General features: G+C 40.3%; 1 protein-coding gene across 2 annotated transcripts in view; it reads right to left on the reverse strand.

The window, feature by feature from the left end:
• Positions 1-3,354: 3,354 nt before the first annotated feature.
• Positions 3,355-18,447, reverse strand: part of LOC128753373 (ephrin type-A receptor 5) — a 52,533-nt gene continuing 37,440 nt past the window's right edge. The window contains exons 14-19 of one of the 2 annotated variants that reach the window (XM_053855011.1): positions 16,217-16,284; positions 16,003-16,144; positions 13,246-13,395; positions 10,146-10,339; positions 8,375-8,539; positions 3,355-7,371 (exon numbers count right to left, since the gene is read on the reverse strand). In XM_053855011.1, coding sequence (XP_053710986.1) covers positions 7,260-7,371; positions 8,375-8,539; positions 10,146-10,339; positions 13,246-13,395; positions 16,003-16,144; positions 16,217-16,284 — 831 coding nt within the window. In that variant the 3' untranslated portion in view covers positions 3,355-7,259. Of the gene's footprint in view, positions 7,372-8,361; positions 8,540-10,145; positions 10,340-13,245; positions 13,396-16,002; positions 16,145-16,216; positions 16,285-18,447 lie in introns of both variants that reach the window. The other variant, XM_053855021.1, reaches the window with a different exon arrangement.

Raw genomic sequence — 18,447 nt, forward strand, 5'->3', positions numbered from 1 at the left:
TTGAGAAATGAAACAAATCCCTTCCTTCCTATAAACAGAACTCATAATTCACAGTTTTCACAAGCAATAACGTAAATGACAATCTTGTTTTTACTGTAAACAAGTACTGCACTTGACTTCAGGTAGAACATTACAGCGTGATCAAATCCAAAATCCCTCCCATTTTACTGTAATCTTGATAAATCTGACAGTAAAATGAGTCTAGTTTCAGGGCCAAACATCCAAGGAAAACCCTCCGCTGCTCTCACAGCACAGACCTGCAGGTACTGCGAGGGGCCACATGGGGAGAGAAAGACAGGCGGGTCGCCCAGAGCAACATAGCTGGCCATCCAAGAACAATTCCAGTCAGCACCAATGGGAATATGAGCCCCAGTGCAATCGCAGCACACACACACGTCGAGACACACACACACATATTCCTGCAGGTCGTTCCTTAAAGCCGCTGATACAGAGGTTTTGGCAATCGCCGACACTGATGGTATGACGGCTAATTTCACCTTCTCAAGTGTGTGCATGTGTGTGTGATAATCACCTTGAGCCAGCCCCGAGATCAGCCAGGAAACACACACACACACGCACACACACTTTTGCAGCGCTTCAGAACTGAAGCATGTAAACAAGCGTCACAGCCTCACCTCCACACTTGATTCAAGGTCATAAGAAAAACATAAACACAGATGAATGAGATGTTTTATGACTTTTGAAGATTAGTGACAGTAAAATACGCTGTGTGTGATAATTCCATCTACAGCAGACTTAACTCGACAATTAACTTGTCACTTCTCAAGGACGAACCATTAACCAGTCCTTCACACATCTCACTCCATTAAGTTGGAGAACAGTCCCAAACAAAGGACAGCAGCAGCAGCATCTTCCTGTGGCAGCCAATGGTTGCTAGGCCCTTGCATCACCAACACATCATATATACTTCAAATCCTTAAAGCTCTCTACCTAAACCCACCGAGCGCCTCGGCTGTTCGCTCTCTGTATCGGCTGTTTGAGCGTAATTGGACGTGTCTCTGAGTTAAATTATCCATCTGTCTCTGTTTACAGCTCCGTCCCTTCTGCTCTCCGTCGACACAAAGAAACGGAGCGTTAACAAGCCGCCTCCTTATACACTGACAATTGGCACCGCAGCCCGTAATCCCCATCTGATAGGAAAACATTCTGTAGCGAATTGAAAGAACCGAAAAAGGCTCATTAGACAAAACAGGAATCGGGGGGGAAAAAATGTTTGTAGTCTCCACTTAATGCATTTAATATTCCCACAGTCTACAGGAATTACGGAACTAAGACAAAGAGCATATTCGCTTTTTTTTCCTGTATGGAGTAATAACTGGTTAATGATAACTTTGGTTTGTATCAACGTGCCCGCAAGCACTTGCTCGCCCGTAGACAACCTTTGATCTTGGCTTCGAGAGAGTCAGGATTGTGAAGGAGTAGGGTGTCCCGTAAAAATCTCACAATAGCTGCTCCTTTTCTTCCCCCCCACTGGTTTACAGTGTTGTTTTTTTGGACAGTTCTCTTGTCAGCTCTTTTTATCATAGTCCAATATCCTATAAGTCAGTACAAAGGAAGTATGAAGTATGAACATGGCAGCCAGTAATTTAAACAGCAGAATCTGAGCAAACAAACGTTGTAGTGAGTGGATAGTTTTTTTCCCCAACAAAACAAGGACACACAGGTTAACCAATCAGCACTACTCTGACAATAAACAGTCTTACTGGTGATTCGGGATCCTCCTGTTGACTTGCTGCAAAAACCTGCACCCACTGAGGCCCTTTTGTGGATCACTTTGAGACCCCTTATAAATTTAAAAGAAAAAAAAAATGGAGAAAAAGCCAGAATCTTTCTGGCTTTTCAGTGAGGTATTTATACACATAACAATCGCACCATCTACCACTGTGCAGAGATGGCAAGGGCAGGTAGGAAACGGCTGTATTCTTATTGTCTCTGACTGAGCAAAAACCCATTAGAGACCAAGACTCTAAAAAGGGTGGTCTTGAGACCAGTCTCAAGACCAAGACCAATCTCGAGTACAACACTAGAAGAAATGGGTGAATATTATGTCAGTCCCAGTCTGTACAACAAGGGCAAGTTTTTGTTCTACCAGCAGTGGATTTTGGCTCCATTTCCGCTCACAGTTCCATTGTTGAGTTATTACCACTGCCATTAAAAACTCGCCTCAAACCACCCTCATGTCTACTTCCATGTACCATGCTCTCTGCATGCTGCGACGTAGGTTCTATAATGTGCTTTCACGCAAAATGGCAAGTTTTGAAAGTCCTTGTGTGTGTGTGGCCCCTTTAGTGACACGTGTGATAGTTCCAGTACATTTACTGCTTCCCTCGCTTTTCGTTTCATTAAATCCTGTCAGCTCATTTGCTCACTGAACACCTTTTTACACTGTGAGATTTCTTTGACTGAGTCACTGATTGAAGACAACTCTGACTAAAAAAACTTTCGGGCTTCTCCTTTCTTCCATTGCATCCATCAATCAAATGCTGCTCCACTCCGAGTCTGTGGTGCTGCCACGTCTAAAAGAATCCAGACTCCTAGAACAGAAAACAGACTCCACCTACTCGGTGGAAGAGTTTTCCAGCATTGATGCCATGTTTACATTTAGTTGGGTGTTTTAAAAAAAAAACCCCAGTTATGCCCTGTTTACATTTGTTATTATTTTGTGATTAAGGAGAAGAGAATATGAGATGACGTCATCAGAGAATGTCACCACACACAGGAGTGACAGACTACGATTCATCATGGGCAGATTCCCGATTTCCGTTTCCAAATTTTTGTTTCTTCGTCCCCAAAAATATATATCACTTTATCACTCACTGCCATTTTTTTTTTTTGGAGCACCACAAAAACGTGGTATCTGTCCAGTGATCGCTTATGAGCAAAACTTTTTTCCCTATCAAAAAGTTACACAAACAAATCCACCTCTTTCAAACATCAAAACTGGTGCAAATTTTCAGAATCTCAAATTTGTACCACGTCCATTCATGTTTGCCATTTGTGAGAATTCAGAGAATAGGCGGGTGGAAACCCTATTATACACAGCTCTCAGAAGCAGGAGTCTCAGGTTGATATCCAGCACCGTGTCGAATCTTCCAGCGGACGCACCCAAACGTACTACATCAGTGCAAAAGGTTAGATGGATAACAAACAGCATAACAAACAGGGAACCCACTCGAACCTGAGGCCCATCAGGCAAACCGCGCTCTGTATGCTGAAAAACAACTTTGCTGGAAAATGAAAAGACATGGAAGCAATGCTATAAAATGAATGATCAATAAGCACTGACCACACAGAGCTCAGTTTTATAGCATTTATTGAAAAAATAAAGACTTTGACACACTACAAAAACATCAACACAGAGTCTCGATGACAAACTAATAGCACATCAACCGGTAAGTATATTCACTGTGCGTTCCATAAATCACAAAAGTCATTCACTTCTTTTAAATCTGCGTTTAACCAATGAAATTATGACTGGAAGGAAATCCGTTTGTTGCAGTTGAAAATTATCGCCATATTTGTGACCCAATAATGGGAGCTATAATACACATCCTGAGTTTCGTATGCAATCGTGAGGAGGACGGCGTCATTGCACCCACAACAAATACACATTTTGAGGACGTCAGATATTCGTCCTCAACCCTGTCACACGTCAAGATTTTGATTTGTTGATTCAAAAATGTTAACCGTCGATGGTTCAGCCAGAGGAGCTTCAATTTCCATTTCGATCTTAAACCTAGTGTTCAGATAAATCCTTCTTGAAAAGAGTTTTGACCATAGGAAACCAGAATTCAGAAGAAAATCAAGTTTATACGTCACAAACATAAAGTGGTGATGTAGTGTTTTCAATGTGTCCAGCAACTCACACTTTAACATATTTCCTTCATATCGACTGTGTACAGTTCAGACTTCTCATTTCATGAAGTATGAATCATAATCTCCCATTCTCACTTCCTTAACAAGGTCTACAAGGTTCCTGCATATACCATCTGCTCCTCAGTGACAAATCCGCATATACTTATGCTCATTTGCATAAATGTAGCCAGAGCAGAAGCCTACAGGGGCTTTTACTCCGAATCCTGGTGCGAATTTGTTCTCCAAAAATGTGTCACCAACTGTAGTTTCTGATGAATATCAATTTGCTTCAAGTGTCTGATGTGAATTTCCAATATCAAACAGACCTGATGGGTTTTAGGTCTCGTTCTTCGCTGTGACACCACACAGCCTCCAGCCTCACAGCACCATAACACTCTTCAGAAACAAAGCGATTCATCTCTGCTAGCGTTCCTTCATCGTGTAAAAAAAAAATGTGCTCAAGATAGCCAGCTCCGATCGGTCAACTTTTGCGCCATTGCTAGTACAGTATTGACAATAAGGATGCACATCATCAGCATATACAAGCACATCTTGCAACAGTTATAGATCACGGAGCCAGAAAATGACTTGTACACTTGCCACCAGGTGATGCTTTTCTGCTAAAGTGCAAATTAAACAGTTCCAACAAACATCATGTCTGACATTCTTCTCATTGCCTGCTAGAATTGTTGGCAAAAAGTTTAATTCGTGAAAAGTGGGGGAAGATTGGGCCGTTTCAGCAGAGGAGGAAATAATGGTGGTCAAAAGATGCGAGGCACTTACTTACACAAGTGTGCTATTAGCTACCTATATTTGTGATGAATGATGAATCTTAAGAATGACTTCAATTTCCTCTTTGATCATTCATGTGGAAAATTAACGTAGCCTAATTATCTTTAGCGTGGTGTAAGATATAATGCACTTCCTTCACTGGCCGTCCACACATACGCCTTATGGGAAGAAAAATCTGGGCTGAAAATGTGAGCGGCGCTGGCAATAAATGTAGCTCTTTACTATGGCTGCGCGTGTGTCGCGCTCCATGACTTTGTGTCACCCATGTCATTAACAGCTTCCATCATGCGTGGATACACAAATGAGCAGATTTGAAATGTGAAGCCTGTACGTGGTGCTAGCAAGATAAGGCTGAGTGAAAACAGATGTCCATTCAAATGACAGGATAATTCCAAATGAAGAGGGTTCCAGTGACGCTTGCCTTTGAAAAGATGGACTGACTTCAGCTGAGCAAAACGTTTGGATTTGCACTTTGGAAAAGGCAGATGTTGTCTGAAGTTACGCACATCTACAGCTAAATGGAGACAGCACAACGTCCCCAAAAAGGTTTGGTAGCTACTTCTACCTCTTCTCGTGACAAGTCATGGAGTGCGAGACAGACGTTCATATCTCACCATAAACGCTACACTAGACAAGCCCTAGAGATGTGCATCAATCTCAAGCTCAAGTGTTAGGTTAAGGTAAAGCTTTACGACACGCTCTCTACCTGTGATATGATTTAAAGAACAGCGGTGAGAAAGAAAAGACAAAATGGTGCCCAACAGCCTTGAAGTCTTCCCAAAAGGTCGCCTTACATTCTTTGCTTGTGGTTTTCTCTGCACTTCAAACAGTCAAGTGTCCTCTGAAACCCCGCTCTCCACAACACAATAAAATACATAGACATCATCAGTAAAGAGTGTGTGTACAGGTTCTTTTGTTGGAGCATTGGCAACACATCAGAGAGGAAGTACAGCAAGAGATGTAACGGCAGAACTTTACACCTCTGCCAGTCGAATCAGAGGGACATCTTCATTTGGGGCCACATGCATTGTGCTTATTTGTTCACTCAAAGTTAGCAGCAAAATAGTAATTGAGAAAAATCCCTTTTACGGCACCTTGTCGCGACTGACTTATGTTGTGGTCTTGGACAAGAAACACTTTAGTTCTCACCTCAAGTTGGTCTTACACTCAAAGTGCATCAATGCAGAATTTAACTGAGCCAATTCGTCCGTTCATCTGAAGCTCAAACAGCGCAAGACTTATTTTAAGCACTCTTCTTCAGAGAACCTCATCGTGTCCATGGGATGGCTGAAAACAGCGCTCCCTGTTTAAATATATATTTATATATACATATTACATTATATACATGAAACACATGTAGCCAGTGCTGCTTAGTAGTCGAGACGCATATCAGCTATGCATCGTTGAAAAGACAAGTCTTTAAATAAATAAATGATTATCACATCTTCCATATTGCCGCCTAGATTAAGCAGTAGGGTGAGGTGTTTTCTGGACCTGTGGTTGAGGGGAAGTGAGATCACTGAGAGAAGGTTTCCTGTGGTACCTGAAAGCTGGTGTGAAGGCTCCATGAAGGTCTGAGAGTGCACTGGTGGAAGAAAGCTTGAGAGGAATCTGAGCTGATCCCACTGGTTTGCAGAAGATCTGAACAGAACCATACCGGTTCTCAGATCCACCGGAATCCAAGTGATAAAATGAAGTCCTTCCCAGTGGAATATACAGTGGTGATGATGATGAGTGTTTCCAGCTGTCCAGGACCATACGCAGAGTTTGTTCTATAGAACACGAGTGAGGCTCAACAATGCTCATCGGGATAATGAAGGTCCTTTCGTGGTGAGATTAGATCGCTCCAGATGAGTTCTTTAAATCGCCTATCAACAACCTGCGTCGGGAGGTTATTTGACCCAGATCTGTTGTCGTAGTGATACCTTCACCGCTGAAATGTACATTCACTTAAAAGGCAGAACCAAAAACTTCATTTCTTAAATAAAAAAAAAAGACTCATCGTAGACTCTGACACATACCAATTCAGGACACAATGCATTACACGGATAGATGCTGATGTTTTTGATTGAGAGTCTGGATTTCATCGCTGGTTCAATACCACTTGGCCCACTGATACCCTGCCTGAGAATGGTGCTGACTCCACTGACTCGGTACCTCTGTAGAGAAAACAGCACTGTTCACATCCACTGGGCTCAAAAAAATCCTGAGACAGGCTGGAAAAGGTTGAATCATGCTGCTTGATCGTCTGAAAAATGGTGCACAGCCATAAAAGAGCTGGTCGCTGCCAAAGCGTCACCAGAGGTCAACTGTTCTTTTACGAAAAGTCCAGCGATCATTTCCCCCAAGATTCACATCCAGTGAGCGTCTTCAGTTGTGGATGTCAGAGTCGGTTTCCTTATCAAAATCTCTTCATCCCAATGCCACAGCAAAATCCCCGTTGGCGGCCCATAGTTTCACCTCCTTCGTCCTTAAAAGTGCTATGCTGCTTTAGGTCCATCAGCAAATTCTTCATCACATTTTAGGTCCGTACGAGTGTGTGTATGTGTGTGTATGTATAGGTGTGCGTGTGTGTGTAAAAAAGAAACGTTTCATATGTTCACGCTTGTGGAGCTGCTGTTCATCTGGACTCTCATCTCCTGTATGCTTGTGATGATTTTTTTCTGATGACCGGCGAGGTTCACCCCGACTCTCCGCAAATCCCTGGAAAATGGAACAAAAACATCAAGCACCTGTTCACAGAGCCATCCAAAAAGCGCAAAGACAAAAAAATAATATAAAAGATGTGTAACCATTTCAAAACAACAACATCACGATGCCAGTAAGCTTTTTCTAGATTCATTCACAAGATCATTTTTAAAAGATCTTACTGGGATATAGAGATGAATGTGCAGGTCGTTGTAGATACCTGGTCATAACAACTAACTACTGTACTAGTGAGTTTCATGATAGTAGTAGATAATTCTGAAACACGGCTCAAATAAATAATAATTAGGGCTGGGACTTGAAGATAGTCATTTAAAGTTTGCTGTTAAGAGTAATATTTCAGTCAAAATTACACAAAAAAAAGGAAAAGAAAAAAATACATGTTCTGTTCCCTCATCACTGGGGCATTTCCACCATTCAACTCCAACTTAATTCAACTTAAATTTGACCAGGCTGGTGTTAAATATTAAAATGTGAGTCATCACAATTAATTATTAATTCATTAAGAATAATAATTCATTATTAAAACGCTAACTAGATGCTGTTGTTTATCCAGTCCCACTCAAAATAATAATATATTCAGCTCACAACCACATCGGCTCCATCTTCACATTTCTATCCCTCAGCCAAACTCATCTCTTCAGATCTGGTTTTGATCCTCAATGATATTGCATTTTACAAGTTTAAACGTTGTGCCCTGTGTCTTTGTGAGTGAGGCAACAAATATACACAATCTTTTTGCAAAACGTGCACTGAAGTGTGAAGGGAAGTCAAAGATACATGCTCAGAGAAGAACAGTGATTTTGGTTTATCGCTATGTTAGAATATCTCACAAACACAAGAATAGATCATACAAAAAATGAACATTTCTTAACACATACAGAACAATAGGAACACTAACAAGGTTGGACAAACAACTAATATATAACTTAACTAGTGCAGTTGAATAGAGAAGCAAACAAAACTACAAACAAAGGTGAAAACGACCTGTTGGCCTTACTCTGATGTCATGTGGACCACTGTCTCCAGAGAGGAGTAGCCTCCCTCCATGAAGAGCTCAGTGTAACGACCCATTTTGATGGAATCCAGCCATTCGCTAACAGTTTTGGTGCAGCTGATGCAATCTCCATCCACGCTTGCGTGCTCCACCAAGAGGTTGGAGACCCTGAGGCGCACAGAAGATACAAATATCAAAGTCAAAAACTGAACAACTTTCTGCCATTGTCTCAAGTGAGCCTCGGTACGTTATTCCTGCATCAGGGAAGGAAACTTTTCAAAGACAACCTAACACATTCCGTTCCTCAGGGAACACATCCACGCTGCAGCCAACACATGACGTGTCTGACGACAGCAGAGAGTGACCTCACTGCATCCTCCACACCACGACTCAAATCGCAGTGTCGCATGAAACGCTGCATCATTGAAGTGTGGCATATAATTGCTGGCCAGTTAGTCATGAGTCTGTCTCTGGTGCGAAAGAAATCTTCAGTTATTTTATTGGGAAACAATGAAGCGCAGAGGATGCCGCACAAACATCTCTGTCAGGGAGCTTTTATGTCATTTAATTATTTAATGCGTGTGTATTCTGCCAGAGGCACTAATTAAGTGTAGCGATCACACACCAAACGCAAATACACAAATGCTTCTTTTGAACATAGCGAGCTACTTTTCATTTCATGATGCGATCAAAGCGCAAAGTAGTTTTACACTGAACCGTCCCAATGAATTTGTAAATGAGTGAAATGGCTGAAAACGTTCCTTTAATACCAAAACAAAGACGAGCATGCAACATACCCAATTATTGCGAGACAAAATAACATATGTAAAACACACAATTAGCATTTAAAAGTAGAAATTAGAATGTAAAAATACACAGGTAAAATCATTAAATGTGATGATGAAGTGTGGGTACTGCTCTCTGTAAAAAAACATACTACATTCTTTGCATATGTATAAAAGCTGAATAACTGTGTTAGAAGAAATTGTACATTGAACATGACATATGTGGGAAATAAGGGGGTTGATACACAAAATGAAGCAGTGACAAAGACAGAAAAAATAAATAAACAAAAGCCTAATTTTTATGTCAATGTCTACCCAGACAAGTAGTAGTAGTGATGACAGTGGATTCTTGTGCTGGGTATATAGGGTATCACACAACAGTTATTGCAGGGTGGATGAGGTGTCATAAAACAGTGTCCTCAGCTTCAAAGAACACCAGATGGTGCTCTTACTTAGACTCTTACATTATACAGCAGACACCATTTCATGAAACCTCATCAACCCTTCACTAGTTTTATATATATATATATATATATATATATATATATATATATATATATATATATATATATATATAAAACCTGTATCATCACATGTTCCTCGCAAATGTTTAGTGAAACCCAAAAACAAAATATACTGAGTTGTGACATGTATGTGTGCGTTTTACAGTCACCTGTTTTAGTTTTGTTGTGTTAACAATGTTTTCTGGTATTTGGCTTAATTAATTCCATCATTTTTACTTCAGGGAGCACCTGTGGAGAAGTACTCAGAATCTCAGAAACACAACCCAAGTCTGTTTGTCTAAATCCACAGGCCACAGATAAAATGTCGACAGCAGTACTGAGTGATTGAAGCCCAAACGTTAGTGCAGACGAGTGTGAGGAAGCGTTTCAGCACAGTAAGACACGATATGTAGGTCGGTGAAGGAGACCGCTCTGTCACCCGGCAAATAAACTGCCATACACTGCACCGCGCGACTGAGCTCCTACCTGTGCGAGGAGTTGACCAATTTCTTTAATGAGCTGGGATTGCGGATGAGTTTGTCTAGTAGACAGACGATCTCGTCAAACTTGGGCCGGCTGCTGCGTTCCCTCTGCCAGCAGTCCATCATTAGGTGATAGAGCGCCTCCGGGCAATCCATAGGACCTGGCAGCCGATAGCTCTCCTCCACTGCCTTTATGACCTGCATCAGGAGGACAAGAGACGGGCGGTTAGGCCGTTTTATTTATGCCACCGGTTCAAACGGAGAAGAAGAAATGCCGCTCCAGCCAGGAGCATTCACAGCAATATTTAGAGGTAAAAATGACATTATGTCTTTACAGACAACACCATTCATTTGTCAAATATTTCCTCCTGATGGTGTGATCTTCTAACCCCAGCTTGAACCGTGACCCACCTGGAGAACACAGAACAATCTCTCCATAAAGCCCAACATGAAAGATTAAAGCTGAAGGCAAACATTGTTTAGCGTTGTCACGAGACGACAGCAGCGGGTAATGTGCCTGAAAATCTTCCTGGCCAGCATCATAGAATATTTGAACTCTATTGGGAAAGCGCAGGCAACCCCCGGGAAGCAGCTTTGTCCGAACTGACCTCGGTAAAGTTTGCACCGATTCCCCCGAGAGAATGGAGGCATCATCAACACATTATCTGTTCATTTGATACACTGCACAGCCTGGTTAATCATTTCCCCGGGAAACAAGATGCAGCAGTGAATCAGTTTCAGGGTGAATTGGGGGACATTACTAATAAATCAACCCTGCGGTGTTCAGAGCAAGCTTGCCACACTAGCTTCAAATGGAGACTTTCTTTTTTCGAATCTGCTGACATATTTGTTTTTATTAAGCCCTGAAGGAGTGGGTTAAAACCTATAGAGGATTCAGATATTTGAGGCAAAACTTTTGACTTTTGAAAAGCCATTTGTAAAAATTGTACAAAATTAGATTATTATAATGAAATGGGAAGGAAAAAAAGACAAACTGCTTCCTTCACTCTGTTACCACCACAGCCAAGTGGGATCCTACTATGCTCAGAAACAAGACAACAGCTAGGATCTCCTGGAAAAGCTTTGGTGCAGTGTGACAGACTAAACCTAACCTAAACCTAAAGCTTCCGAACAACATCATCATGGTGAAGCATAATGGAAAAGGGGGCATCAACATAAATGTAATTAAGTTATTACAAAAACATTGGATATGTTGTACATTAAACATTTCTGGAAGATACCTGAGCCTGTTCTTTAGATTACATTCCGATGTCAATATTTTGTTTTCAATAGGAAACGTATATCTCATTCATCCCAAGAACCCCAAGTTTTCCTCTTTCATCTTCATGCAAAATGAAGTGCCCATAGCAGTACAATAGATACTTTATCTTCTGGGATCATTCCATACACATTCTGCATAGACAGCCAGTCAAGGAGGAGTTGGTGTGTTGTTGGGGCTGGACGAGCGGGCAGCAACATTTACAATCTAGTTTGTTCCCATTGACACCAAAGAAAAAGATACTGGAGCCACAAAACAAAATGCTGCATACAAACTTCAAAAAAGTTCAAAAGTCTCTTGAATTTGTGTAAAATTAAATAAAACTTAACATTTAATATTTTAAAAACATACTTGACAGAATCCAGTCAAACTACAAAATAACTGAGCAACAAAATGAACTGACAAAATAATTTGATATCAAGTTTTATGGATCACATTTTACTCTACACATCTGATAATCTCAAGCAACAGAGAAGTGAGATGAGGTATGTTGGGGCAGAAAAAAAGGGGAAGTGTAAATGTTGCCGTGGACTGTACTTCACTTATCCAGACTGAAGTTCAGTATGTGGAACTTCAGAGGAGCCACTCGCTGCAAAATGGTGGGAAGTAAAGATCAGAAAAGAAGGCAGGGGAGAGAAAATCTGTGAGGTTGGAGAAGAGGCTAAAAAGAACACAGACTGCAGGACAAGAAGACAGAAAAGAGGAGACAGCAGTGAGAAAGAAACAGGGAAGAGGAAACAGAAGGGGAGGGGATAGAGAAAGTGCACGATGGAGTCTGCACTTTCTTGCACAGATCAGAGAAAATCCAGCATAACGCTTTCAATTAAACATCAAACGTCTCTTCCTCGTCTCCCCCTCTCCTCTCATCCTCCGCTCCTCACCGCCCCCTCTCCAGACTCTCTGATGAGGCAGACGACCTAATACACTGAAGACGGTGGGAGGGGTCTGGAGCAGGGGATGAAGAGGTCACAGAAGGGGTGTGAGGAAGTGTGTGTGGCGTCAGGACATGTGTGCGACAGACATAACTGAGCATCCAGAGCCTCACAGCACTGGAGGTCTTCTCATTATCACCCCCCCCCCAAAGGAACACACACACACACTGGTCCAGAGAGGAGTGAACTCATGACCACGTCAACTTTATGAGGGCAGCATTCCGATTTTAAAAGCAGACAATCTGATGAATTATAGCAGAGCTTGGTCAACACACACCAAATCAATTTGTCACATTAATTAAATGTTAATCTTCATACCATGGAGCAGCACAAATTGATTTTCTATAACAGATGGCCACGAGTGCAGAAAATGCATTCTTTTCTTCGGATTGCATCTTTTAAGACTAGTATAAAAAAGGTTTTAATGTTCTAATACTTGGTGGCTCAATTAAAAGTTAATAATAGCAAATGAAAGAACTCCACTGATAAAAGTGATTCCAATACAAAAATGGATTTTAAATAATTCAAGTGAATTACTACCAAAACCATTAAAGAGGTAAATATATTTAAAAATATGAATGGAAGAGCAGTAGAACATAGGGAAATATACAATTTAGTAGATGACAAAAACAGTAATTGAAGCAATATGATAAATATTAAAACATGAGATAAATATATTTAATTATTAGACAATAGAAAATAAAAAATAGTACAGTAGCATTCCAGTAGAGGGGCTCTGTCAAATATATTTGGTCTTTAGATGACTCCAAATGGCATTTTTGGGAGGGAAGGAACGGTGAAACTACTGGTTAGTTCTTGAACTAGCTGTCATTTTCAAACTAGAAAATAAATGAAACGCACCACTCAGTGTTTGCAATGGGAAGATGACTTACATCTTGATTGGACATCTCCCAGTACGGCCTCTCTCCGTAAGACATGACCTCCCACATGACAATGCCGTAACTCCACACGTCACTGGCTGAAGTGAACTTCCTGAAAGCGATGGCCTCTGGAGCCGTCCAGCGAATAGGGATCTTACCTCCCTGAATAAGGAAAACACATGAAAAAAAACTTTAAAGGCAAAACGAAACACTGAAAAATATTTCAAATGTTGTGATTGGCAAATATGTGTCGTTTCTTTATTGTCATTGCAAAAAAACATGTCACTATATTATGGCAACTAAATTTTGGTCTGAGGCCTCCGGTTTCCAAAAACAAAACTATATGTCCAAAAATAAATAAATATGAGATAAATACTAATCAGGAAGATGTACAAATAAACAAATATTGTTATACAGTAATGTTATACAGTAGGAGTTAACTTTTCTAGGCAATTTCAGCAGCCCAGGTAAGTGGGTGATATTCTTGTAGCATCTAATTTCTTTCACCTTTTATATGCCAAGAAGAAGCAGATTCCAAAGGAAAATACCTGCAGCTCAACTTGGTGATGGCGCAGCAATCATCTGACTGCTCCTGGTGCTCGCATAGGATCCAATTTGTTTTCTTACAGTCAGAGTTCTTTACAGTATGTACTCTGTTTCGCTTAGAATTGCACACGCTGCCTGATTTTATTTTGACTACACTGCTGCAGAACTGTTAACAGATGTGCAAGAAATGAATGCTTTTGTTCATTTTTTTTTAAATAACAAGTCACAATTTTTAAAATAATTTTCTTACTTTATAAATGGTCAAAAGCGACTAAAAGCTACTGTGCTACTTAACTTTGTAACAGGCCAAAACTGTCAACACTGACATCAATAAGGGAGATGAAGAATTTAAATTATTCTACACATGTATAACAATAAACTTTCAGTATGAGACTCTTATTATTTTTTGTTTGGGTTTTTTTATCTCTACCAATTGTGGTGGCATGTCAAGACATTTTTAGACTTCAAACTTTTCGGAAGTAAAACTGAAATATAAAATGGATTTGAGAAGGAATCAAAAAGGAAAACAAGACTCTCAAACCAGTCTTAAAATAGATTCATTTTCCAACTAATTTTCTAACACTATCTCTGTTTGTCTAGCTAAGTGAATTCCTATTTCTACATCTGTGTATATTTTGCCAGTTGCGTTCAATTGCACAGATCAGTCTGCTCTGTATCTGGGTGTTTATACAAGCACAATGCCTAGTAAGTGTTCATATTGTCGGTTAAATCAAACCTACTCAAACTTTTCAACTACATTTTTTAAAATCCTATCACAGTCAAAAGGGATCAACAATAGTCATAAGTAGATGAAATAGCATGAAAGATTATTTCTAGGGTGGATGAAACACTGTCCTAATTTTCAGTGGCCAAGAGATGGCGCACACTGTTTCATGAAACCTCATCATTTATCACTTGTTACAGTAACAGCCACATGCAAAAAAAAACCAACTGATAGACATAAAAAATGAATAAATCAGAGGGCAAATATAGTCATACAATATTGAGGAAATTAAGATTTTGCAAGACCAAAAGTTAATCGACACAAAGAAATTAAAACCATTTTCCTTAATAGCGATTTTTCTTAAAAGAGCAAAACACACGACACGACAGTGGCTGCCATTTATGTTTTTTTATAGCCATTATATGATAATAAACACTCATTAGGGAACAGATTTCTGACACTATGTTGCAGCTGCTGGTACAAATGGGTTGTGTTGACAATGTGTAGGTGGGTGGACGTTTCTAGACTTCATTATCAGGCTTTCATTACCAAGACAGAAGGTTCACAGGAAGACTGCAGCGACTCAGGGGGAAGTGTCTTCCACTAATAGAGTGGTTAATGGGATGGCTGTCGTGCTGACAAAGGCGGGAGCTGCAGGAAATCTCAGCCTCGGATATTTTGAAGGGTGTAAATTATTTCAATCTCGTACCTACTTCAGCAAGACTTCAGAAAAAGAGGCACATTCAATCTACTAGTCGGCAGTAAGAGTGGCTACTGCGCGAGTCACATGAAATGGTCAGCTGGCTCTTAATTGGCCCGTTTCCTGCAGGAACCCCAGGATGCCAATCAAAGGACTTATTTTTAACGCTGGTGTGCAAAAGCATTGTTAAAGTGGAGCCTAACATGACGAGAACATGGACTCACTTTTTTAAAAAGACACTAATTCAAGATTGTAGTTTTATTATATTACTAGAATGATTAAAAATGATGTCTTAATACTGCTGAGTGTCGAACACTGAGGTGGGCAATTCAATTCCAAGGGGCCACATTATGGTGTGTGACTGTTGTGACGTGGAGTCAAGCCAACTGACAACAGAAATAAAAGTGTCAAGAATATAACCTTTTAAATTTTGTGACTATTAAAAAAAAAAAAAAAGCAAAAATAGGAAAAAGTCTATAAAGGAGTGACTGTACTGAGAAGCCTGCACAACTCACGGAGCATGAGGCTGGGCTTTAAGGTTAATCTGCTCTGTGATTGTGCAGCCCTACTGCAGGGAGTTGCAACTACCACACAGAGTGCAAAGTTCTCTTTGCTGAATTCCTTACATACGATAGACTTACCAGGATGGGCTGTAATTAAAAATGCTTATGATACATAAAACTGTCAGCGACACAGCTGTCAATAAGTGTATAACGGTAACTGTTAAGTAGTACTGTTAAGGGGCCGGAAAATAAAACAACCAGCTCATGGCAAAAAAGATTTATACATAAAGATGTACCCGTGTGGTATAGGCTGCCTCTGCATCGTCTTCCAAAATTCGTGACAAGCCAAAATCGGAAACTTTGCAGACCAGATTCCCATTCACCAGGATGTTACGGGCTGCCAGATCCCGATGGACGTACCCCATGTCGGAAAGATACCTGCAAAAAATGACAGTTAAGTTGTTTTACGATGACAACACAGTGGGAAAAACTACACAGTGGGATTCATACCTCATGCCCGAGGCGATGCCACGCAGCATTCCAACCAACTGAATCACTGTAAACTGGCCATCGTTTTTCTGAAACCAAGAACAGACCAAGGAAATTATTCTATCAACGTGTTTGGTGAGGTGAAGGATCAAGCATTTAGCATGACATCTGCAATCGGAAATACACATTTGTAACTCCTAAAACAATAGTAATGCTGACAAAAAACAGGTTTCAACTGAACTTGAAATAACTGAGTAGCTCTCTCCACTCGTGCAAAATAGTGACGCGGATGGAGAATTTAGAAGGACCATCCATCCATCCATCCATCCATCCATCCATCCATCCATCCATCCATTTACACTTATCTGTTGCCGGGTTGTGGGGGCATCATTCAAAAGTTTAAATAGGAAGAATACGCTGTCCCAAAAACAATGCTCAAAAGATTAATAAATAAAAACATTTATTCTGTATGTTCATTTTGGCGTGTTGGTGGCTGAATGAGGAAGTAATTTATTCAGACTAATCCTGCACACAGCCGAGAACTCTCATTAGCGTTTTTGTTATTGTCTCCCTCAACAGTAGCACTAAGCTCCGACTCCTTCCAACACAATTTAAATCATCCACCTTTTACATGGATTCAATCCAAGATTCCATTTGCAGAAAAAACTACTTGGCAGACACTCCTTCATTCCATAAGTTTTTTCAGTCTACTTTGGTCTGGTGTGGGCGTTTTCACCAGTTGAGCTGTCAAACAACATTTTAAGGCATGGTTTGCTTTAAACAATAGCAAGGTTAGTCAGTACAGTACCAGGTTTAGTGTCAGCATGTATCAATCATCCATCGTGAGCTACCGATGCGTAAAAGAAAATACTTAAAAATATTTGGTGAAGCTACCTGAAAAAGATCAGAGGACGTTCAAACCATTCCATGTTCTGCACAGGAACCACATCAACTACAAATGCAAAAACTACAATCATGTATACAAATGTATTTTAATACAATAAACTCCCAACAACGATATAAGCAGTCACTCTGATTCAGTCTTTAGTTTTACAGTAGTTGGTCAGATTCCAACTTGGCACGCGAACAACCCTTAGAAGCAACTGTTAAAAACAAAAATCGAGCCCCAGAACCATCCTCTCACTCTGGCGACACTCAACAACATAAAATATTGTATCAATGAGCAGACCCAACATAGATGGTGTGACAAACCTGTGTGTGTGTTTTAACCTTGCTGAAATGATGAGTAAACGGCACCTTTGAAGCTTTCTTTAATTTCCCTACTCAAACTCCACGTTGTCATCTCACACAACGTAATGCAATTATAATTGTTTCCGCCTTTCTATTAACCATCTGCTGTGGAAGTTATCCCCCCGCTTTTAATGCATGATTCAACCATATCTGCCGATCTGGCATCTTGTCACGTTAACCAGTTACAAGACTAAAGTGCTTTCGAGCGATATCATTCAATTTGCCACCCTGCCTCGTCATTACAATCTATCTTCCTTCCTCTGAGAGCCAAACGCTCTCAACAGCCAGCAAACCAGCGTTCTAAAGCCATCCATATTTCCTGGCCGGGCAAAATCTGTGCAGATGAATATTTCAAACTGTTAAATATTCACTCAAATCTGCATTACCAAGACACGTATGTTCATCTCTGTTTGGCTTAATGACGGCAAGCCATTAAAAATGAACCAAAAAAAAAAGACACATTCTCACACCATGCTGTTTCCCTTTGAAATTGAGAAGCAACGCTGTTGGCAAACAAAGCAAAGAAGCGTTATCTCTTCCACTGCACTAAGCATTCTTCCACCCTGTGATAATTGTGCTTCCAATCTGAAATAACAAGTATTGGTTCTTCACAGCTCCTCATTTACCACCATCTACGACTAAAAAGACTCCATTAACTATAAATGAAGTCTGAGATCCTGCAAAACCCTGTCTTTAGACCAATTCTAACACAAGAGGTGCTGCTTTTAACCCCCATATATTCTGTTTATAGTTTGTTTATGGTTACATTACCTTTAAGTACAAGAATAAACTATAATCATAAGAGCAAATCTAGTGACGGATGATCTCAGTGTAACTTCCGGATTAGATTTTATTGTTTGACTCAACAAAATTCAAGCAATTCAAGCAGCTTCTTATTTAATCCTTACTCTCAGAAACATTTACATGTCACATTTTGTTTTAAGTGATGCCAGTTTCAAAGAGATTGCATATGCCAATATGCATTTCCAAACCAAATTGAA

Source organism: Synchiropus splendidus, chromosome 1 (genome assembly GCF_027744825.2).
Source record: "Synchiropus splendidus isolate RoL2022-P1 chromosome 1, RoL_Sspl_1.0, whole genome shotgun sequence".
NCBI lineage: Eukaryota > Metazoa > Chordata > Actinopteri > Syngnathiformes > Callionymidae > Synchiropus > Synchiropus splendidus.